This window comes from Drosophila takahashii, chromosome 2L (genome assembly GCF_030179915.1).
Source record: "Drosophila takahashii strain IR98-3 E-12201 chromosome 2L, DtakHiC1v2, whole genome shotgun sequence".
Lineage (NCBI taxonomy): Eukaryota > Metazoa > Arthropoda > Insecta > Diptera > Drosophilidae > Drosophila > Drosophila takahashii.
The window spans coordinates 2,493,148-2,517,749 of record NC_091678.1 but is presented as its reverse complement, the minus strand read 5'-3'; the positions used below and the strand labels follow the sequence as shown (position 1 = coordinate 2,517,749).

The 24,602-nt window shown below is 37.9% G+C and overlaps 3 protein-coding genes across 3 annotated transcripts; all 3 read right to left on the bottom strand.

Annotated features, from left to right (window-relative positions):
- Positions 1–372: 372 nt before the first annotated feature.
- On the bottom strand, positions 373–1,805 carry LOC108064215 (outer mitochondrial transmembrane helix translocase). Its single transcript, XM_044395133.2, has one exon. It carries the CDS (start codon positions 1,737–1,739, stop codon positions 576–578), a length of 1,164 nt encoding a protein of 387 aa, XP_044251068.1. The 5' UTR covers positions 1,740–1,805; the 3' UTR covers positions 373–575.
- A 4,169-nt stretch (positions 1,806–5,974) lies between these two features.
- CSN1a (COP9 signalosome subunit 1a) lies at positions 5,975–7,279 on the bottom strand. Its single transcript, XM_017151618.3, has one exon. The coding sequence runs from the start codon at positions 7,197–7,199 to the stop codon at positions 6,051–6,053; it is 1,149 nt and encodes a 382-aa protein (XP_017007107.2). The 5' UTR covers positions 7,200–7,279; the 3' UTR covers positions 5,975–6,050.
- Positions 7,280–8,366: 1,087 nt separating this feature from the next.
- Positions 8,367–9,585, bottom strand: LOC108064208 (uncharacterized). The gene has a single exon (XM_017151614.2). The coding sequence runs from the start codon at positions 9,402–9,404 to the stop codon at positions 8,625–8,627; it is 780 nt and encodes a 259-aa protein (XP_017007103.2). The 5' UTR covers positions 9,405–9,585; the 3' UTR covers positions 8,367–8,624.
- Between the last annotated feature and the right edge of the window lie 15,017 nt (positions 9,586–24,602).

Here is a 24,602-nt window from a genome sequence, read left to right as displayed (position 1 = left end):
GTCTTCCCTCTTTTTTTCACATTTCTCTCCGCTCTTCATGGCTGAAAAAACTCATGATGCCATGAAATGTGAAAAATATTGGTCAGGCTGACAGTGCGGGGTGTTAGTCGCTGGATAGGATGGGCTGAGGCGATATAAAGCAGGGATACTCCCGTAAGGTATAACAATGCTAAGAAAAACAAAATGTTGGCGAGAGATTGGAAAGGATGAAAATAATAATAGAAATATGAACTTTGTATAGTTTTAGGATTAAAAGTAAATGAATTTTTAAAACATCGGATTTGTTTAATATTCCAAAAATAAGATAATTATAATATCGCTTAAAACAATGTTTTTTAAAATTTATTTTATAAGCACGAAATGTTAAAATAATTCACATTACACAGTGGACTTTAATGAGATTTTTTCAAATATTTTACAGAACAATAAATTTAAATAATCCGATAACGAAAGTTCTTTATTAAAACATTAAGAAAAACATCAAATTTATATCCTTAGGTTGATAAAGCACTGACATCTTTTATTATTATAAGTTCCATTTCAGCATAAATTAAAATTTGCATCACCTATATATATCAGTCCAATTCCAGATCCTTTTCAATCAAGACGTTGTGCGCCTGAAACTTGGAGACCTTCATCGCGGTCAGCGACTTGAGTAGATCATCCATGTGGATCTCCAGTTGCTGGCAGTCCTGCAGGCCCTGCTGATCCTTCGACTCGAAGTCCCACTGAAACTCCTCCTTCGCCAAATTTCCCTCTCCCAGCTTTTCGCGCATAAACAAACGCATTCGGTACATGGAGGCATGTCGACACAGTTCCCTCAGATCGGAACCCGAAAATCCCGGCGTCAAACGGGCCAACTCCTTGAGGTCAACCGAAGGATTCAGCTGTTCGCTCTGAAGGATCAGCTGCAGGATGGCCTGTCGCTGGGAGTCGTGAGGCACTCCAATATGAAATTGCGCTGGCATGCGACGCAGGATGGCCCTGTCCAGATCCTGCGGTCGATTGGTGGCCCCCAGGACGAGGACACAGCTATTGGCACTGCTCATCAGGCCATCCCACTGCAGCATAAACTGGGTCTTCATCATGGCGGTGGCCTCGTGATCGCCACTGCCGCGCATCCTTAAAAACGATTCGATTTCGTCGATGAAAATGATGCAGGGTTGCAGTTTTTGGGCCAGTGTAAAGACGGCAGTGGCCAGCTTTTGGCTCTCGCCATACCACTTATCCGTTAGCACGGCCACATCCAGGTTGATAAAGCGCATCCCGGCGTCCTTGGCAATGGCCTTGGCTATCAGGGTCTTGCCACAGCCCGGAGGACCATGCAAAAGGACTCCTTTTGGGGCCCGCCAAAGCTGCGATCGCCGGAAGAGTTCGCGATGGCGCACCGGCAGCACCACCGTCTCCCGCAGCTCCTGGATCACCGCGTCCAGTCCGGCTATGTCCGACCAACTGACATCGATGTCCTCGGGGGTCACCAGATGCGAGGCGATCATCACTTCGTGTTCGTTGAAGTCGCGGGCTCGAAACTTCTGAGCCGCCGAGGAGTTGAGCTTCCGCAACTGCTGCTCCGCCACCTGCTTGGCCCTCTTGCGCACCTTACTATTCGGATCCAAGGCACCGAGCATCCACTTGGCACTGTAGTAGGTAATCGCCGTCACCGCGCACACCCGCACCACCATGGCCAGGATGTGGCCACGCGATCCACCGTCCACTACCGGCGAGTCCATTTTCCACATTCCAATTTGTAGCGGCAATCATATATCGAATGAGAATGTCAACTATTAAATGCCTAACTGAGTGCCTCCTGCGATTTGTCGAAAATAAATGGTGGATTTCAAGAGCTTGATTTTTATTTATTTATTTTTTAATGTTACAAAATATTGTATATTTATTTTCCTTTAATATTAATTTTTCATTATGTTTTCTTACTTTAAGGGCGTAAATTGCCATTTTTGCCCACTGTGAACGATAATATCAATTATAAACAGCAAGTCACAGAACACCTCCTACGCTTTACTAGAATTTTCCATATCTTCGGTTTTTAAATTTATTTCCTAAATTTTTGAATAAATATTTGGAGCTCTTAAAAAAAAATGTGCAACAACAATGCATTATTTCGAAATATGTTAGAATTGACAAAATATGACTGTCTATGATTTGTTATAAACAAGTCCGCAGCCCTTGATTAAGGGGAGTTTATTTTATTTAATGTTTAGATATTTTTTTTAATTTTATTTTTATTTAACGAAATGTTTTTGTTAAATTTTGTTTGGTCGTGAATTGCACTTTTTGGCCACTGTGCCCCAGCTGCGTTTTAATTTCTGTTTAACTTTTCCTGCCTGCCGTTGTTTCTCCTGCAGGACTTTGACGCTAACCTGTGAGAAGCGCCGGCAAATAAAACTGAAAAGGAGTGAAAGGGGGGCGGAGAAGAATGTTTTCTAGTTTAGTATCTTTTAGCGGAAGTCAATGTAACAAAAGATAAACTTGTCCAGCCAGCTGCTGTTCCTTGTTCCTCGAATCTTCGAGCTATCCTGCTGAATTTGGAGGCAGGAGCAGCGGACCAGAGGACGAAAGGCCAAGAAAGGCGTAAGACGGCCAGAAGTATTAACTAAACACTGCAGCAATTTATCTGCGAACCCCTTTTGGCCACCCAATTTTCCCCACCGCCCATGTCTTTGTCTTAAAGTTTTTTCCGCCCCTTTTTCGCCTTTCCACTTTTCACGGAAATCGCTGTGCACTCTGTGTTGTTTTGAGCTTCCTTCCGCATTACAAAAGAATTACTCAACACAATGTCTGGCTGAAGTTTTCCACTGCTGCGAAATCTCCTCCGTTTTTCCTCCAATAATATTCGCAGTTCAGGTGTCTCTCTGGCTGCCCCCGAAAATTGGTATTTCTTGTTAGCTTTTTAATACAACATTTTCACTTTTCTGAGTGCTAATCAAAAATGTAGTCTGGTTTCTAAACAAATGTATTGTAAATTAAAAACAAGAAAGGAAGCTAGCTTCGGCCAGCCGAAGCTTATATACCCTTGCAGATCATTCCTATTAATTAACAAATCGCAAAAATGTTCAATTTTCTAATATTTCTCATTAATTTTCCGATCGTTCCTATGGCAGCTATATGATATAGTCGTCCGATTTTGATCAAATTAAAATTGAAATTCGAAAATATTTAAAAAGAGTCATATCCTAGAGTAGAAGATAATACAATAAAAACCAAAGAAGCTAGAATTTATTTCCTATTACTTTTCCATTAATTTTCCGATCGTTCCTATGGCAGCTATATGATATAGTCGTCCGATTTTGATTAAATTAAAATTGAAATTCGGAAATATTTAAAAAGAGTCATATCCTAGAGTAGAAGATAATACAATAAAATCCAAAGAAGCTAAAATTTATTTCCTATTACTTTTCCATTAATTTTCCGATCGTTCCTATGGCAGCTATATGATATAGTCGTCCGATTTTGATTAAATTAAAATTGAAATTCGGAAATATTTAAAAAGAGTCATATCCTAGAGTAGAAGATAATACAATAAAATCCAAAGAAGCTAAAATTTATTTCCTATTACTTTTCCATTAATTTTCCGATCGTTCCTATGGCAGCTATATGATATAGTAGTCCGATTTTTTAAATAATTAATTCGAAATTCAGATATATTTAAAAAATAACATTCCCAAAAGTAGAAGGTAATATTTCAAAAAACACCGAAGCTAGAATTTGTTAAAGTTTTTTTTTTCCGATTGTTCCTATGGGAGCCATAAGATATAGTTGTCCGATCCGGTCGGCTCCGACATATATACTACCTGCAATAGAAAGAAGACTTTTGGGAAAGTTTCATCCCGATAGCTCAAAAACTGAGAGACTAGTTTGCGTAGAAACAGACAGACGGACAGACGGACAGACGGACAGACGGACAGACGGTCAGACGGACAGACGGACAGACGGACATGGCTAGATCGACTCGTCTAGTGATGCTGATCAAGAATATATATACTTTATGGGGTCGGAAACGTCTCCTTCACTGCGTTGCAAACTTCTGACTGAAATCATAATACCCTCTGCAAGGGTATAACAAGAAAGGAAGCTAGCTTCGGCCAGCCGAAGCTTATATACCCTTGCAGATCATTCCTATTAATTAACAAATCGCAAAAATGTTCAATTTTCTAATATTTCTCATTAATTTTCCGATCGTTCCTATGGCAGCTATATGATATAGTCGTCCGATTTTGATCAAATTAAAATTGAAATTCGAAAATATTTAAAAAGAGTCATATCCTAGAGTAGAAGATAATACAATAAAAACCAAAGAAGCTAGAATTTATTTCCTATTACTTTTCCATTAATTTTCCGATCGTTCCTATGGCAGCTATATGATATAGTCGTCCGATTTTGATTAAATTAAAATTGAAATTCGGAAATATTTAAAAAGAGTCATATCCTAGAGTAGAAGATAATACAATAAAATCCAAAGAAGCTAAAATTTATTTCCTATTACTTTTCCATTAATTTTCCGATCGTTCCTATGGCAGCTATATGATATAGTCGTCCGATTTTGATTAAATTAAAATTGAAATTCGGAAATATTTAAAAAGAGTCATATCCTAGAGTAGAAGATAATACAATAAAATCCAAAGAAGCTAAAATTTATTTCCTATTACTTTTCCATTAATTTTCCGATCGTTCCTATGGCAGCTATATGATATAGTAGTCCGATTTTTTAAATAATTAATTCGAAATTCAGATATATTTAAAAAATAACATTCCCAAAAGTAGAAGGTAATATTTCAAAAAACACCGAAGCTAGAATTTGTTAAAGTTTTTTTTTTCCGATTGTTCCTATGGGAGCCATAAGATATAGTTGTCCGATCCGGTCGGCTCCGACATATATACTACCTGCAATAGAAAGAAGACTTTTGGGAAAGTTTCATCCCGATAGCTCAAAAACTGAGAGACTAGTTTGCGTAGAAACAGACAGACGGACAGACGGACAGACGGACAGACGGACAGACGGTCAGACGGACAGACGGACAGACGGACATGGCTAGATCGACTCGTCTAGTGATGCTGATCAAGAATATATATACTTTATGGGGTCGGAAACGTCTCCTTCACTGCGTTGCAAACTTCTGACTGAAATCATAATACCCTCTGCAAGGGTATAAAAAATGGAAGGGGTTGGAATTTCTTAAATTCCTTAATACTTAAATATATTTTAAATCAATATAAGTAATGCAAATTTAAATTAATATTTGTTGGTCATACTTTTTGGCCTTCATCTAAAAGAGTAAGAAGGACTAGCTCCTTGGAGCCCTTAAAACTGATCTGCTCTTGACCTTTGGCCACTTAACGGAATTTCCCAGACTTTTCCTCTGGCTTTTCAATGGAAATCACCTGGATCCGTAAGATGGGAGATGAGATGAGGGTGCAAGGCGCATTATTGCATACCACCTACTCCTCCGTTGGGCGCCATTATGGATGCAATTTCAGAGTGCACACTTTGTGCTACATCTTTAAGCTCGTTAGCGTGCCGGTGGAACCTTTATGTCGGCACAAACGGCCCAACTTCTTTCACTGTCTATTCGCCTTTCAGTGAGCTACTTTTGAAGAGTTCATAAAAATCACTTAAACTGAGCAATATTTCATGATTCCACTGCCTTTCACTATCCGCTGCGTTTCGTCATCGCTCGTCCTTCGTCCTTTTCCCCTTATTCTTTCTTCTTGACGAGATTTCAAGTTTGTTCGTTCGTTCTACTGAACACACGAAAAATTTAATTATATTCCTTGTTGTTATAGCTGTGCTTATATTGTTGCAGAAACTGATGCCGCTTTTACTACAAAAACTTTTGAAGGATTTAGGAAAAATGTGACAGGAAGCCCAGTTTGTGAACTATTTTTACTTATTTGTATACGTTTTTGGCAAAAGATTGCGTTTTTAGGAACCAAAGGCACAAATATTAAATACTTTGAGTTTTCACATCTAAAACCTGAATTTTATTATTTTCGATAAATATATGAAGCTGTTTCAGGTTTAATAAATATTTCCTTTATGACGAACTATGTCTTTTTTTTAGAAATTCGGTCATTGTTTTCCTGTCTCTTTTTTTGAGCAGTCTGCCCATGATCATTTCGTATAGAGTGTTCACATGTGGCGACAGATAGACATCCAACCTAACATGATCTTCAATTTCGCGCAGTAGCGCCGCACAAGTATCAAGCTGACCCTCGCAGAATTTGGCCAAAATATTCGACATTTTGGGTGAAAGCTGGAAAAAGGGCTGAAACGATTCCGAGTTTATAGCTCTCAGCTGTAAACTATCCCGATCGAAGGTGGCCAGAGCACACAGTCCAGCATAAAAGGTGACATCTTCAGGTGCTACGATCCTATCGTAATCATATCGCTTGTAGGGAGTTTTTAGAAAGTTCTGGGCCGCAGATTTATAGAGTTTCAATCCCATGTTGGCCAAACCAGCTGCGCAACTGAGACGAGCTGGGACTTCTTCAGCCAGATTCTCGAACCCAAAGGCATACTGCTTGGCCTCATCGATGTAGGTCAAGACATGCCACCAGTTCTCCATGTAAATGGAAACCCTTATCAGGTTGCGGAACATATTGATCACATTCTCGCTGCTGGTACAGTAGGACCTCACTCGAGCGTAAAACTTGACCGCCATCTGCAGATTGCCGCTCTTCTCGTAATGATCACCGATCTCCTCGAGGATCCTGCGCACATAGGCGCTGCCTGAATTTGATTTCTTGAAATTTAATTCAGCATCCAGTTCCTGCAGCATTAGAGTGGCCTCCATGGTGTTGTCCTCCACCCAGTAGGAATCGTAGGGCACCGCCATTCTTCCCCTGCCACTCGAGGTACTTGCCTCGTTGGACGACTCTCCATTCTCATCGATCTGCTTCAGGGACTTTCTGCTCACCTCAACACACAGCGTTTTATACAGCTCGTCGTACAACTTGACATTGTAGGTGGTCTTCACGTGATTGATGGCCAGTTCGAGGGCAGGAACACTCAGTTGCGGACACACCTGGGCTATGAACTTCAGGCGGATGAGACGAGGAATATCCGTATAGCGATCGGCGTAGCTGGGCAGGTGCAACATGCCCCCCTCCTTCACCACCACCTCCTCTTTATCCATGGGTGTGGATTTAAGATCACTTACGAACATATCAGGAGGGTCTGGCATATCCGAATTTGCTCCTGACTCTGGGAAATTTTAGCTGGCAGTACCTAAAGGTTTGTGATTTTAGAAGAAGAGTGTTCTGAGATGGGTTGAGTTTATTTTTGTGTAATTCCATTTTAAGTTGCATCCAAAAAGGATCCTAAAATATGATTTTATTGCTCCTAAATTGTATAAAATTAAATATTTTAAATTCACAAAAGATGGATAAATTTCCACACTGTTCTAAGATTTTAAGAATATCTAAATATAATTTAAAATATATTATTAGTAAAAAGTCATCCATAAAATTCCAGTTAATTCTGAATTTAGTTAATAGTCTTTCTAAGGGAGAATAAATTTTACTTAATTCTTAAAAAATAATTTTCCTAGTTAATTCCTCAATTGAATATTCCTACAAATGCTGGAAAATATTATTTAGAATTTTCTTTATTTTTTGAAGTTATAGACAGCGAAATATTTTTTGTAGAGGGTTGGCCAAACCGCTAAAGAGCCAAATCAATTCAAAGCTTTTGCACGATTTTCCTCCTGTTCGATTCGGTTTCGGCCATTTTGCATTTGCGTGAGGAAGCAAAGGACCAACGACCAGGCTAATAAATTCAGCCAAAAGCGACGCATCAATAAACCGTTAACTAGCGGTAACAATTTCTTATATATATGTACGATTCGATTCGATTCGAGTCCCTCCCCTTCGCTTACTTCCTGATTTATGGGTCTCTGATGTCTGCGATTTCTCAAGTTCTGGTAATTTGATTTTTGCATATTCTCCCCACTTCTCCCAGCCAAAAACCCTCGCTTTTGATCCCTTTCAATGCCTTTTGCCAATTTGATTTGTATCTGTATAATGGAATTTGGTTATTTCCCGGGAATTGTAGCCATTTCGGACAATCTGCAGCTACAGATTCGCGTTTCGGCTGTTGCATATTGCATTTTTTGGGAGAATGTCAGGCCATCCGGCTACCAAAAAGGATGTCAAGCATTCAGAGCTGGCACCTACAAGTGAGGAATTAATAATTCTCAGCAATGGAAACGACGAGGATTTAGGAGTATTTTTATTATGATTGTTAATGAAGTAAAACCAGGAAAAATGAGTCGTAAATCAGTTTATATATTTTATAATATTTGTATCAAAGCTTCATATTTATCTAAAAAAAATTAAAATATCTTAAATCATACCTTTACTAATACTCGTTTATATTTTATTCAATAAATATTTATATTTTTTTAATACGAGTACGACGAAATACATTTCTTTTGAATGGAATTACCAAAGTGCTGCAAAAAAGCGAACTGCTTCTCGGTTATTTATGGATGCGGTAGGCTTTTGTAACACAACAATTTGGTTAGTCGTAATTTCGGTAAAATCAGAGACAACCGATGAAGGAATCCTTCGTCTTCAGGGCGTCAGAGAATTATTGAGAAAACAGCTAATTAACCATTCCGGCGGCGATAGTGCCGCCACATGTCGCAGATGGCCGGCTTGAGCAGGCAGTTGCACTCGATGGGCTTGGGATCCGGGAAGGGATCCCGCTTACACTCGGAGAAACTGGGGTACTTGGTCTTGCGTCTGCTGCCACATCGCCTGAAGGGTCGACGGCATTTGGGCGGATTGCGGGCGGCCACACAGCAGTTGGGCATCTTGAAGCGCGGACATTTCCCCGGCTTCATCAGACTGCACGGTTCTGTTAGATTCAAGTCCAGTTTGCCCAGGACGCAGAGATCCTCGGGGCATTTCTTCTTCCCAGACTTTCGCTTCCTTCGCGGCATCGGTGGGGCAATGGGCACACAATGGGCCTTCCTCTTCCTCCTCTTGACCACACACTCGAACCAGGTGCGGGGATACCTCCTCTTGGCCATGTCCTGCGGCTTGTAGTGCGTTAAATCCATGGCCAGCATTTCGGTGGCACAGTCGGCCAAACACTGTTTCCTGGAATCGATAAACGAGTGGATATTGAACTCGGGATCCGAGCGGCATTTGTACTCGGTGCGGCGCATCGATTGCCAGCAGGCATCGTAAACCTTGGACCGATCCTTCTTCTCCATGGGCTTCAAACCCTTTTTCGGTTTCGAAAGGTTCGGATAGTCTGAGAGTGAGCCATCCAAATTTCCTTCGGAACTAAACTGGCGACAGGTGACCACTGATGATTGCAGCAAACCGGAAACTTGCTTTTGCAGAACATGCGAAATTAGCGATTTACTCTTTGCCAGCATCGTAATTTTGTTTAACTCAACGAGTGTTTCAATTATAACTAGATAATTTTGCTATCAAAACTGGTAAAAACGCCGACACTTTGTCATCGAATTTCGCTAGAAATACTACTACTGACCGCACCGCATTTTTTCGTTTTAGCTGTGCTCCCTTCGGAACTGTTGGCAAGACTGAAAGAAAGGCAGTCGAACTGAGGGAAACTTACTGACACCTGGACTGAAACAAATCTCATGGGTGTATCGAACTTTTATACCTACTACCCTGAGTTGCAAGTTATCGGTGGTAAAGCATAAACAAATATAACCACTTATATTTCCATATTTATTATTATAATTATTCTTCACATGGCGGTTTATATTTATCTCTAGAAAGAAGTGGTATTTAAAGGAACTATAATTTTATTTAAAATTTATTTAGCAATTTTTTAAAAGTCATTGAACTCTCTTAAGATTTGTTTAGATAATCAAATTTTTTTAATACAATTATTAAAGGTGGCTTATATTTTTCATATAAAATAAATGAAAATTTAAAACGAACTTTTTAGTTTTCCATTAAATTTCATGGCAATCTTTTAAAACTGTTAAATAATTTTATCGTCTTAATATTATGGTTTGATAAATAGACAATGAATACAATTTTTTGCATTCCTTTTATTATTTTTCACAACGATTTAAGCACTTGAAGAACTATTTTTTTCATTACAAAATATTTTTTTCTACTTTGAAAAATATTTTCAATAATTTAGAAGTTTATAAAAAATGTTTTTCTCAATTTGTGACCATTAATGTTAATATCTTCATTTAAATATAAATTTTATTTTTTTATAATTTTAAAAGTGGGTATTTAAGCTAAGGGTCCTTAATCAAAAATAATCGCTAGTTTTACAAAAAGAGCTGTATGTTTTAAGCGGGAAAAAAATAGAAAATGAAAAGCATACAGTGGACCAAGGCCCAACATGCCACGCCCCGTTAATTTGCACTGGCCCGTCGAACACTCGCCCACTTGACCGCTAATCGAGCGACGAGGCTTTGCGCCTAGATTGCAATTAAAATCGATTTTCTACTTTGATCGGCGCTCTTTGATTGCCAAAGCTGCCCCTCCCGCAAATCCGCAGTGTTACGCCCATCCATCCGCCTGCGTTTGACGTCTATTGTGTCGATTTGTGTCTGTCAACGTCTGGGACTCCAGCATTCGCCCGGCCATCCAGCCAACAAACGCCCCTCGATGTCAGCCCTTTGAACAAATTTTAATGAAATTAGAAATTTGTACACACCGACGAAAAACTGAAAGCGATGCCAACGCTTTCTGGGGCACGGCACACACTCCCCGTCCTCGAACTCGTCCTCTCGATTACTTGCCAATTGTGAGGCATTTTTGACTTTGATTGCCGAACTCTGGGAAGCAGCGAAAAGCCCATCTTTCCATCTTTCACCCATCAATCTGGTCGACTTGGATGCCTGGACACAATCCCCGAACTCGCGTTTGCAACTTTCAATCAAAAGTCATTTTACAACGAGCAGTTCACGATGCCAAAGGTTCGTGACCAAAATCCACAAAGTCCATATTTACAACAGAAGTACCAAAAAAAGTAATGTTAAACTAAAACAAGAAAATAATAATCGTGCTGGCAAAATATTTTTTATCATTTTTGATTTACCTTTTTTTAAGCCTAGGCAAAGTCAATATTAACTACTTTTTGTTTAAGTATTTTATAAAAAGTTTATTCACAAAAGTAGTTATATTTTTATTATTCAAAATGTACTACTTATAGTACAATCAATCAATCAATCAATTTTGAAAATATTTTTCATACTTTTTTGTTCCTCATAAATTTGTTTCATTAAAGACAATTTTCTTAGCACAAGAAGTGCAATTTTTGTAAAACGCCTGCCGTTGTGTGAAAATTTAATTATATTTCAATTTATTTCTTTTTCCTTTCTGTCCCCCACTGCAGGAAATTAACACAAACAAAAGATGACTCGGAGCCGAAGTAGAAGAAGAGTAGAAGAAAGCTACCACTTTTTGCACTCCAATTTACTGTCTTTGACGCGGTCCAAGAAGCTAGACAGTGGCTGCCACGCCCCCAGAATCAGCTTCGAAGGCGTTTACCACAACACAGAAAGTGTGGAGAGTGAGAAAGAATAAGAGTTTCTGGTTGTGCTAATTAAGTTTGGTTTTGCCTTTAATAACAGAGCTTTATAACGCTGGAGGAATACAGAAAATGAAGTTTAGTAGTAGTATTTTATCATTTTTAGGTTCAAGGAAAATAAAAAAAATATTTCATATTATTCAAGGTAAATTGAACTATTCAATTCTATTAAATGAATGAAAATGCTCACGACACTTAAAAAAAATGTAAAAATACAAATTATGTGAAGTGATATCAGGTCGAACACAATTGATGAACTCTTCTAATTTTCCAATGAAATGTGTCATGATTTCAAAACAAAAATAAAATAGCCGAAAACTTGTTGGTCCAATCAAGGCAATTAAGTAAAAACAAAAGCCAAATTCAGATAGATGTTGAACGGACAACTCAAAAAATGGCCAGCAACAAGCCAATCATGTCTAAATAATTGTTTATTTTCAACAAAATTTATTGTTCACTGCACCTGCGGCATGCCCCAAAAAGTGTGGCAAGGGGGCAGACGTATTTTCCAGCCTTGTATAGATTTTCATGTGCTCCCCGAAAACATGGAAACTGAATGCCCTCATGAGTGTGCAAATTTTGTATATAATTTGTACAACAAACAAATGAGTGCGAGAGTGGGACAGTGCGCTTTAGGCTTTGTGCTGTGTTGACCATTCAGCTTGGGTAAATAAAACATGTAAGCTGTTTGTCAAATATTTGCCATCGAAGCTTTAATGCCATTGCATGCGCGATTTCGGACACTTAAAGGCTGCTTTTCCACAGTGACCGGCACAAGAATAGAATTCAAATATTTTCCAATCATAAGTAATTGCTAATCAATATTTAGTTAAGTTGGATGGAATTTTTAAAAGTTTTTTCTTTTTATTAAATACTGTAATTTTATTTAACTTTAAAATATAACATTAATTATATTTAAAAAGTTTTTATAAAGTGAGAATTTTAGTAATATAATAAAATTATATTATTACATTTTATTGAACATCCTTTGGAAATAAAATTCAAAGTCAACGATCTTTTAGGACTCTACCGTATAATCAGATATAAATGTTAATTTTCTTCACGGTTTCTTTCAAAAAGTATTTTCTATAATTTAGGTTTTGTGTGAAATCCTGATAAATCTTGTATTAAATTTTAATTTTTCGACAAAAAGTAATATTTACGTGATAAAGCAGTGAATTTCTGAATAGTTCTTGCCGGTACACCTGACATACTGAGCAGGCAGCCCGAGTGGGTGGCCAGGTGGGAGGCGAGGACGATGAGCGGCAAAGTTCAAATTCAATTACCTTTCAAATATTTGCATTTTGCGACACAAACTTTCATCATAATGCTGCACAATGGCTGCCACTCGAATGCCACTTGAAAGCGGCCAGTGGGTGGTGGATGTTGGTGGGTGATCGTGGATGGCAGTGGGCTTGTGGTGCAGGAACGATAAAGAACAGACCGGCAGGAAGCAGCACTCAAAACAGTTGCCGCTAATGTCGTCCTTCTTCTTTTGGCACAACGACAACGACCCAACGTCGTCGAGCTCGGAAACGACAATGACGTTAACTTTCTCCGCCTACTGTGTATCCCGCCCCTCCCCAAGCTCAGCCCTCGTCCCCTCCCACTTTCGAAACAATTACAAAACAAAGGCCAGGGACTCTAGAAGCCCTGCAGCACAGCACGGTGGCCGTTGAATGTCGAGCGCACAAAAAATACCTAAATAAGCCAATTTCAAAACAGAAATTGCAACAGCAACTCTGGCGACCTCCTCCCAAAAGCTGCATGCGGCTCGGAATTCGGCTAGATGAGGGGAAGCATAAGTCCACATCCGTCAAAGGACGATGTTTTATTTATTTAAACAATTAATATATGGAAACATTAAAAAAATTAAATTAAATTTAACAGGAAATTAGTATATACAGTTTTAAATGGCTCTTTTAAAAAAAAATAGCTCACCTGATATTAGAAGCTCTTTCTAAATTTGTACATATTTTGGGTACAAAATCCTTTATTTAATATATAATTATTTAAAATTAAATTAACGCATTAGTTAAAATCCTTAAAAAACTTCTGAAACACAGGGGGAATATCATTTTATTTTTTTTTAATTTTAGTGGTAAATGTTTTTGACAAATATCTTTAAATATAATTTCCAACCGTTTTAAATTCAACTGCAATTTTCTTGCTCTTAATCAATCATTATTTTTTGTAAATATCCTTCTAGGAAAACTCAAATTTTGTCTTTTTTAATAGATTGAAGCCTTGCCCAGAATTGGCAATTTGTCATTTGCAAAGCAGACATCGAATGCATTATGCATCAGGGTAGTCCCATTCCTAGTCGCTCACTGACTTCACACGCTAACCCTATTTGCATGATGAATTCTTTGCCACGCACCAATTGAGGAACCCAGGTGACTGGCGATGGGTCCTCATAGAGCATAGGTAATGCTCCCAGACTTCCTGCCACTGAATTTCCGCGTGTGTGTGCGGCAAAGTGAAACTCCCATCTGCATACATATAATATGTATGGCTGCATGTACTTATACTTACATTCATCGTATGAATGCCCTCTGGCGCGATATAAAATGCATAGAATTTTCCCTTTAGTCGATGCGTTTTGAGTAAAATCTATATTATGCATGGCGCTGTCCCAAGAAAACCAACTACAATATGGCAACAAACAGCAAGTGGAAAACACAAAAAGAAACGTAATTTCAAAAGGATTCCAGATTGTAAAAGATGTTCTTCTTTTTTTAAAACAATTTTACAGTTTTAATAAAATATCACATTATATCATTAAGATTTCCCAATCTTAAATAGACATCCAATTATTGATTAGAAAATAACATTTTTGTTTGTTGCATTTGGATTCTCATTTATTATTAGAAGATTAAAATTGGTTTATCATTACTTACCTACCTACTTACCTTGATAAATGTTCTGTATATTTCAGCAGTACTCTTAATTATTATTTTCACATTTTTTGGTTCTTTTGAGAATAGATTAAAAGATATGTCTATGAATATTTGAAAATTTATGAGTCATGCCGGGAGACAAAGGAAGGGCTTAAAGAACAAAAAGAACAAGTTAATGGGGATGGTAAATGGTGTATGGTATATGGGTACTGTTCTGCCCTGATCTGAGGCGGCTAAAAGTGCAGCTGCTGTCGCTGCAGGAGTCGGCAAAGGACAATGGGAGCTGTCATCTACAATGAAGATGAGCAGCAGACTGGCTTGAATGAGCTCGGTCTGGTATGGTATGGTATGGAAAATGTATATATGAAAATGAGGGGGGAGGCGGGAGGATTGTCTGGTGATATAAGCTGCCTGCATGGGCCAGTCGGGCAAACCATAAGGGCTAACATTTATACAAGCCGCCCACATACGCACATACCGTACGAAGTATAAGTATAACATAGGGTCACACATACAATCCAATCCCCTGGCCAAGTTTGTTTCTGCTGCTCTCGTCATCGTTGCAGTTTCCTTATCCCCGGCACATTGTCTTTATGCCGGTTTAATCTGTGTCAAAAGGCGTGAGTTATTACAAGCCACGCCCACTTAGCTGCAGACTGTAGACAGTGGATGGGAAATGGGAAAATGGGGCTGAGATCCAGGGCCAAGTCAAAGGTTTATCTCTTGTCAACCGCTTTTGTGTCCACGGCCTAATCAACTCACTTTGATCGGCTCTTCGTTCGAGGCGAAAATTACCAGACTCACAAGTCAATTATGCAGGGGTTATTCAATAACGGTCCATTCCTCAAAATGGTCAACCAAAAATTAGGGTATTTAAATTTAGGTTCGATTGGCCATTACCGAATGCCGAACACTTAGGAAAAGCCTATCCAGAAGGAAATGAAAATATGATTGTATGGGGATAAAAGTAACATTAACTCCAATTAAAGTAAAAAAGCTTCTGGCAAACATTTTCAGTTCGATTGGCTGGGAATTCCCATCTAACCCCCAAACTCCAACGCCCTCTTACTTTAATGCTAATGAACTTATTCCGCATTTTGAATTCAAATGCAGAGCATTTTCGCTTCACTACCACCTCCCACTCCACACACACCTTCCCATTGCAAATTGGCTTATTGCAATCAGGGGTCATTAAACAATCGAATTTGCTGCAATGGTTGGTAGCACTGAGTGCTAGAGTGTCGATGTGGAAACAGGTCTTTAATATGTTGAGTTCTTAAACCTGCATTTTGGTAAACTAATTTTTATAAATTAAAAATTATATATTTATCATGAGTTTTATATTTTTCAAAATGTCTATCCACTTTTAAGTTTATTAAACTTTTACTTCTACATTCTTTGTACCCTAACTCTATTTTTTGTATTTATCCCATGACTTTTGCAGGACCTCAGGATCCAGCACATACGATTGCAGCAACTGGGCTCTTGAAGCCTGAACCTTGCTGGATTTTTATTATCTCAACAATATATAAAGCTATTTTAGTTGATATTCGTTAAGTGGGCGATGGAACCGCCCCCTGTGAAGGCATGGATATGTGTAGAGGAATGTGGAAAACGGAGGATAGAAAAATATGGCAAGCTAACTAAAGAGCAAAATAACCATGAAGTTGTATGTTTTGCAGTTCACTGCATTCTGCTTATTGTAGCTGGCTTGGCTTCCCCTCTCCTCAGCTTAACCCTCTATTTTTTGTGAAGTGCATTGCCAGATAACCAAATGGATGGGATGGCAGCAGCTGAACCCATTTAGAAGTGCTCCTATTCTGATCTTCTTACCTACCACCTTTCCTTCTCGCTCGACCAATTTCCTATTTAGTTTTATTTTCTTTTTAGAGAACGTTCTCTGCTTTATGGCCACGACAGGCTAGACTCCAGAATTATCTGACTCTCGGCGATGAGATTGTTTTGTTTCCGGTGAAAATCGACTTATGTAGAAGCTGCCAGGGCTCCGACACTCCAACTGGACATTGTTTGAACTGGGGCATTAGCCCTTTCCGGATCCCGTCTACTCTGTCTGCATTAATATTTAACCAGTTGTAAAACAGTGTATATTGTTAAGTGGCTAAATAAAACCCAGTACAAGGATGTTTTGATATGCATATTTATAGTATTTTGTTTAAATTTTAGAGAATACGAAAAGAGCAGGACTTTGTATGTAAAATAATTTTTTTAAGATGGATGGATGAAGAACCCTAAACAAACTTATTTTATACTTTGAGCCCCATTTCTATTGTATTTAAGTTTACCAATTATTTTGTTCTTTTATTTTCTTTTTATAACTCTTTCAGCTGCATCCACTGTGCAATGGAATTTAATGACACTTAGCATCTGCCATGCAGCCAACACAACTAATGCAATAAGAAAGGGGAACAGTTTTCCATATACATATGTCAGTGCTGCCAAAATACAGATAAAAGAAAATGCTGATAAAAATATACACGAAAGTTAAAAAAGACAGAAAACAGTTAAGCTCAGAAAATGTAATATAAAATATATATATTTTTATTAATAAAAAGTATGTTTATTTACTTAAATCAATTTTTTTTGATAGTATAATATTATTATAAATCCAAAAATTATAAAAAATAAAATATTTTCCTAAAAATAATAAATTAATATTGCGATAAAAATCGTAATAACTTAAAAATCCATTTCAATTTAGGTATTAAAAATTGACCACAAAAAAATCTATCGGGACATCCATAAATTGCCATCACTGACGTATTTTCTAAAAACTAAAAAAAAGAAGTTGAGTTGAAAAATGTTTCCAAGTTAAATGAAGCGCATCAAACGTCAGTCGATAAATTTAAAAGCCAAAGCTATTGACTTGCAGAAATAAAAGCAAATAATGCTCCTGGCCAGGCAGAGTTGGCCCAAATGGATCGAAGGATGTCGGAAGGCAGGATGGCAGAATGGCGGGATGGCTTGATGGCGGAGGCCAATCGCCAACCCAGACCCAACCCAGAGTTCCAATCAAATACAGGAGAGTGGAAAAAGCGATTCCATGTGCATGCTGGTGACATTTTGCTGACAGCAGCAGCAGCCACCGGAAGTCCAAGTGTTGACAGCGTTCCCTGCGGACCGCCGAAAGGAACTGCACACGAAAAAGCGACGGAGAAGGATATGCGGAGGGAGGTCTGAGTGAAGGACAAAGGAGGACATGGTGATTGGCTACTTAACTCCTTTGCCAACTCCTGACTCAAATGGTGGGCGTGGCAGCAGCAGCAGCGTATGTGATCCGACTTCCTCTGCCCAACCCAAAATTCACCCACACTTCCTTCGCCACTGGACAAAGTTTGTCTTTTGCATGCTGTCGAAACTTTTATAGAAATTCAATTTCTCCTCTATATCGGTTTTATTTTATTTTATTTTCTTCTCGTCGCAACTGCATGTGTCGCTGGGCTCTATTGAAACAATAAATTTTTGAACTTGAGAAGGGTATATGTCGAACGCAGTCGAGAGCTTTGACCCCGGCCCAATAAAATGAATAAAAGTGTTCAAACATAGGGCAAAAAGAGTTGAACAAAGTCTGAACTTTTACAATAGGTATTGGAGCTTGGAGTTTTGCAAATTATTCAGTCCAAGGCATAATAATAAAACTCCGCCAAGTTTATAATTGAATATGAACCTTATAAATGATGTTATATATCCCTGAGCATGAGGGCGTTTTTTGATATGCGTTGCCCTTGATCAAAATGTTATTGAAGTACATTCATTTGTCTTTTTGCTCTACATTTTGCATAGCCAATTATTCCAACGAAATTCTAAATCGGACTAGGCTCAAAACGGGAGAAAGATTTTTTTCGTCAACATTTTGTCACACATGTCGTATAAGTAATTTTTAGGGAGACTTAAAGACCATTTCGAGACCGACTAAATCTTAAAATAACATTTTATATAGTAGGTACATAAATCGTTTATATTTCTACATGATTTTGTACAAATATAATTTATTAGTATAAATAATTATATTTAAAATTTTTATGCGATTTTCAATAAATTTCCAGCATATAAATTGATATTTTTAAAATAGCACAAAACAATTTATATTCAAAAACTCTCCTAGCCCACCGTTGTTTCCTTATCATTAATAATACCCTTTTACTGCATGTTTTCAGTTTCCGAAAATGCTGACACAATTAGTCAAATAGGGTTTTCTTTGCTGAATCTTGGCTTCTCGCAAACAAATTGCATATAAATTGCGCTCATTTATTTGCGGTTTGGGGACTGATGTGGCAAAAAATGGGGAATCTACATAAAAATATTTCGTGGTAACATAAATTTCAAATTTTGCAATTTTCCCCTTTTCTGCGGGCTGTCAGCAAATGAACAGCAGCAAAATCAACAACACGAATAAAAGTAAAAGCAACGACAAGTTTTACCTTGCCACGACAGCAGGTTCCCCTTTTTTTCAGATGGTATTTTTGATGAGCTGTATACTTGGGTTGTTGTCGCACTCGGAATGTCTACCAAAGTCCTGTTCTCCAGGACTTTATTAAAATTATATATTTGCATGCTCGTTGCCATTTCAGCGGAGGCACGAATGCAAGAGAAATGGCAGTTGTATATGAATTTATGAATATGAAAAGCCATTTCAGTTAACTTTCAAATAAGTTTTTTGTTGACTTGGCTATTTTAGTACCTTTAGTTTTTAATAACAAGGTATCAAGCTAACATATAAATAATTGGAAAATATTGAAGAAGAAATACAAATGTTAATGCACAAGTGCCTCTAAAACTCTAAATAATATGCCTATTTATTCAGTGAATGGAAATCAGCTCTTAACTTGTTTACCAGGAAGTAATCCCGAAAATTCCGCCATGCAAATGAGTTGAGTTGAGTTGTGCAAAAATGCTTGCCCCTTGAAGTTTTGTGCGCCCCTTCAAGTGGCATAGACGTCTGCACAAATAAGCCGAGCATAAAATGCCTGCACAGATAGCGAGATATGAGATAGGATATCCTGGATAGGGGGAATTCGTAGAGTCATGTTAACCATGTTAGCCAGGTGCAAGTGTTCGAGTCCGTGGGTTAAATTAAATTGAAAGGCAAATGCTTCGGAGGCAGGAAATGTGAGCATAATATTTTCGCCTTGTTAGTTTGTCAACGCTTCGCAGGAGCTGAATGACGATGACGACTGGGATGAGGAGGATGTCGTTGAAGGAGTCGAACGGAGTGGGGCGATGGGCGAAAAATGTTTCACATTTAATGACATTTAACGGCCGACAACGACGGCCACATAATTAAAATGCTAAATAACACTAGGAAACAAAATAAAATAAAAAATACTGGACTAAAGAATAAAATGGAAAACTTCCAAAAAAAAGATTAGAATAAATATTAAATACTTAAAAAAATATAGTAGTAGCTTTCCTGGATTAGTTTTTTTTAGATTTTAATAACTACTAAAAATTATTTGAATTTAATTTATGGTATGTTATGAAGTTATGTTATAACTTTATCTCAAATATTTCTTATTTTGAATTTTATTTTGTAAATCAGTGTAATTTTGGAGGAAAAAATATCGCCATGAAAAAAATGAAATAAAATAAAATGCGAGCAATTTCCGTTCCAATTTCAGTTGGCATTGGACTACAGGAAAAGTTAAAGAAAATCCAAACCAAAACCCCGACCAACCGAACCAACTGCCAGAATCACGCTTAAGCTAACGATTTATGTGAGATTCTTTAAGCGAAATCCAAGTCAATTAGTTTCCTAATTCGTTTTACGAAAAGGAATTTATCGATTTTATCTGCAGACGTGCAGAAAGTAGTTAAGACCAGTTTTCTCCCTCGGAACCTACTTTCTTCGCATGTGTTTGTGAGTGTGTGGCTGTGCATTAGTGTTGATAATGATGCCGGGTATTTGTGTGTCCGTGTGTGTGTGTTTTATGCTTTCTCTGTGGGAGCGTAAGCAATAAACCAGCCGCATTGTTCATACGCCACGTGGGGGCATTGCAAAACAAAATGGAAAACCAATAAAAAATTAAGGAAACGCTGCCTAATTAAATTAGATTTGCAAGTGTTTTGGAAGCTATTTTTAGTGCTATTTAAAGTACTAGCTTATGAAATTCTTTATTTTTTTTAAATACCTAAGACTTTATTAAGGGAAGTATGTAAATTAATTGTATGTAACAAGTTACCAATAATTTATTTATCCCTATGCTGTAAGCTTTAATTCCATTCCTCGGAAATGCAACTCAGAGACCACGAAACAAATCAGAAATATATAAATCATTTAAAATTAAAAACTTGAGTTAATTCCGCATTTGTTTACATTCCAGCCAGCACTCTCCTTCGGCATCCTTTTAACCCGCGGCGCGATCGCAAATTTCTTGGCCTTCCGCGGCAGGAAGCCCGGCATCCTTGTAGTTGGCTCACGACGAAGTGGTAAAAGTGTTCCGCAGTCTTAAAGAATTTTTAATTGCTTTAAAAACAAGTTGAATGCTGTTTTATTTATTTTGGTGGAGAGCAAAGGGCGAAGGGGGAGCGGCGATGGGCGAACGGAAGGCCTGGGGGCAAGACGAAGATGCCATAGACAAATTCCATTAAACTTTTGGCTCCTAAACTGTGTCAAAGTTTTGGGGGCGTCGGGGAGTAGGCTTCCTTGGTCCGCTGGCTCAGGATAATTCACTGGAGGACGGCGACTCGGAAGCTCTCTCTGGGTAAAAGTTTTAGCGCAAAGTAAACTCAACTCTGAATGAAATGAAAATGCCACAGAGGCAGTCCAATAGGGTATAAAAAGCGGGGAGATCCTGCTGCTGCTGTTCTTGGTGAGCAATCAATTTCTGTTGACGTTGACAACAAGGCAAAAGTCCGGCTAAAGTTAAGGCCAAAAAGGGAGGGGATTCGGGGCAGATGAGATGAGACGCGACCGAGGCAACAAATCAAAGTCGATGCCGATGCCGATGCCTCTTAAGACGCCTGTCGAATTGTTCTGGACGTCCCTTTCCCCGCTTTCCCTGCTTTCCCTGCTGCAATATCTCAATCTTAAGTCTGCTGCGGTTGAAGTGTATTTAAAAGTTTGATTAGTTTTTAATGTTTGTAGGGCAAGTTTTTCCTCATCATCGTTTTTTTTTTTGTAATTTCTATAAAGTTGATTCGATTTCATGCTAGTACTTTATGTATCTGCACCAATCCAACCATAAATGTTCTAATCACAAGCATATTGCATAAAATAGCAATTTCATAAATGGAAACATTTGTCTAGACACATTGTTTGCTGCCCATTTAAAATTGAATGAATAAAATTATGCAAATTGCTGGCGTTTTAAAATACTATCCAATTTATTGTGCAGCTTTTGTATTGTTCAAATTTGTGTTATTCAAATACAAAGCAAACCAATTCAATATGCGAAAGTTTATAATTTATAAATAATTTTATAACGTGTTTTTTTTTTTTCTTTGGAATGCAATGGATTTTTTATATATTAAAATTTTCAAAGAAGGACTACAGCTGTTTGTAAATTAAAATAATTGTAATCATGAGTTTCCAGTACCAAAGAATCTTGTGCCTTCCATCTGCCACCTTTCAGCAGTTGAATTATAATATAGGTATATGGGAAAAAGGCCTCCGTTCAGATGCAGTCATAAATTATGAATTATGAATGTCAAGGTGCCTATGTACGTGTGTGGCCCAAGGTCTTCGTCCTTTCCGTTCTATTCCGATCCTGTTGGGCCGCTCGTCCCTCGGGTCCAATAATGTTAAGAGGCCTTCGGCCCAAAGGGGGAGGAGGAACCTGGGGCCATGTTAATAGAAACACTTTCGGTGTGCAGAAGTTATAAACATTTATGGCAGCTACTTAAAAATGTCAAGCGAAAAAATTATGATAATGATACGTGACATTTGAAAGCAATAACAATTTAGTTAGCACGCACTTTTTGATTACTCTTCTTTTTCATCGCATCCAGACATCTCTCTCCATCGACCTTCTACTCTGCTTTTGGGTTTCTTTTATTATTTATGACTTTTGTCCGCATAAAATGAAAAAAATTGCTTTAAAAATAAGGGCGTGAGTGCGGTTGTGGGTGTGGCTGAAATGAAATGCTTCCGCATTTGTGTGATGTTTGAGGAGGGGCTCAGGTACTTTACAAAAATAATTTCTATATGAGTTACGCATATGCGATCGTAAAACGTATTTTAATTTCCACATCCTGCTTTCAACATGATAAAGTGCCTTATAGATGTGTTAAGACCCTAATATGAGTGTGCAGACTTTTTATGTAAAACCTTGAACAAATTTATCATTATTTTTATGCGGCTTTTCTTACACGATTTCTCATAAAAATATTTAAAAAGGTTTTATAATCATTTTAGTAACAGTTTTTCTATAGGAACATTTGTAAAAACTTTAATAAAGACCAAAAATTTCCTGTAATAATTTTTGAATATTTTCGCATAGATTTTCAGACAATTATTAACTTTACATTAAATAAATTTAAGTAGCTTATATATATATTTTATGTTAACTATTACACTAAATTTAAAAAATCTAAACTTTTCTCATTGTCAAAATAAGGCTATAAAATGGTAAAAGTAAATAAAAGTAACATTGTAGCAAATATTTTCTACCTATAATAATAATTATTATAATTAAAGGTAATGTAGTGTGTTTTGTATTGAATATGATGTTTTTGTTTTCTGAATTACTGATTTTGTAGAAAAATAATTATATTTGTATTGCACTTTCCTCCGGTTTTTCCTGGCTAAGCTCCCCTTGCGCAATCCGTGCTTTTAGCTCGAACAAGTGCCGGGTGTGTGGGTGTGTGTTAATTTTTCACCAATTGTCATGGTTACGAAATTAACCAAAAATGCAGAGAAAACAGGGCTAGGATCCGGGCGCAGATCCTCTGAGGAAAGCGGGCAAACAAGCCAGTATCCCAGCAGCCAGCAGCGAGTTGCAACCAGCAAATGTGGCAGTGGCAGTGTGGCAACAACATGAACAGCAAAGCACACATCCTGTGTGTCAACTGAATAATTCGTTGCATGCACAAAAGGCATGCACTCACATCCGGTTTCCTGTCATTCTTTTTGCTTTCAGCTTGCCAGAGACAGAAAGGGCCAGCCAACCAGTACGTACTGTACAGTACTACTGCGAAGGGGAATGAAAATGGGTATGGGAATGGGTTCAGAGTGCAAAGGGGTAAAAAAGAGTGGAGTGGACGAAGCCTGCAATTTATGTCTATGTATTTGCTGTTGTTGTCTTTATGGCGTGTTCGGTATTTGTTGCAACTTTTGTTTTGAATTCCTGCGGCCTTGTCACACGGCTCCATGAGTTCGCAGTTAAATTTATGTTGCATCCCACAGACACACTCACCCACACAGGCCCAACTCTTAACGAACAATGAGCAGTGCTGGAAAAAAAAACAAAAAGTGCATAGAGGGGCTCGTAGGGTCATAGGTCTTCTGGGGGCTGCAGGATGGCGACGCGTTGCCCGCTTTTGTAAAGCAGCGTATAATCCACTGATTGCTCCCAAGGTTCAGCTTTCAACAATGAAGGACGCAGCAGCACATATACACCGAGCGAAAATGCGGGGGTGAAAAGGTGAAAGATGGGGCAGTGCGGCGGAGAAGAGTGATGACGGGACAGGTTGCGAGAACCTCAGCTATAGCTGTCGGGTCAACGGATGTGCTGCACTGTGCCATCATATGGGGTCCATTAGCTATTTTAAGTAAATATTCTTCATTATTGATTTAAAATGGTAGAATTTTTCTAAGAATTTAGATAGATTGTAGATTAACAAGGTTAAAAGCTCAATATAATTTCGTATTTAATTATTCCAGTGAGTATCCAGTTTTTGAGATTGATTTTGTAAGAAATTTTATTTACCACATTTTTAAAGTAAGCCATACAACGTATTAACTTCTTTATTTATGAAACATAAAATTCAGTTTTCGTAAAAAATATTGTAATTGTAAATTTAGTACCTTAATCATCTTAAAACAGCTCATTTAAAATAATTAAAATCTGATTAAAAATAGTATCGTTGTGATTAAAAAGATATAATATATTTGATTTTTTCCATTATTTTTTTTTAAATTACAAAAAAATCTCTTTAAATTGTGATAGCGTTTTTTTTAATTTTTTTAGTAAGGG

Bases quoted from the DNA above. Each gene is read 5' to 3' on its own strand.
- LOC108064215 (XM_044395133.2), bottom strand. From the start codon at position 1,739: ATGTGGAAAATGGACTCGCCGGTAGTGGACGGTGGATCGCGTGGCCAC.
- LOC108064208 (XM_017151614.2), bottom strand. From the start codon at position 9,404: ATGCTGGCAAAGAGTAAATCGCTAATTTCGCATGTTCTGCAAAAGCAA.
- CSN1a (XM_017151618.3), bottom strand. From the start codon at position 7,199: ATGCCAGACCCTCCTGATATGTTCGTAAGTGATCTTAAATCCACACCC.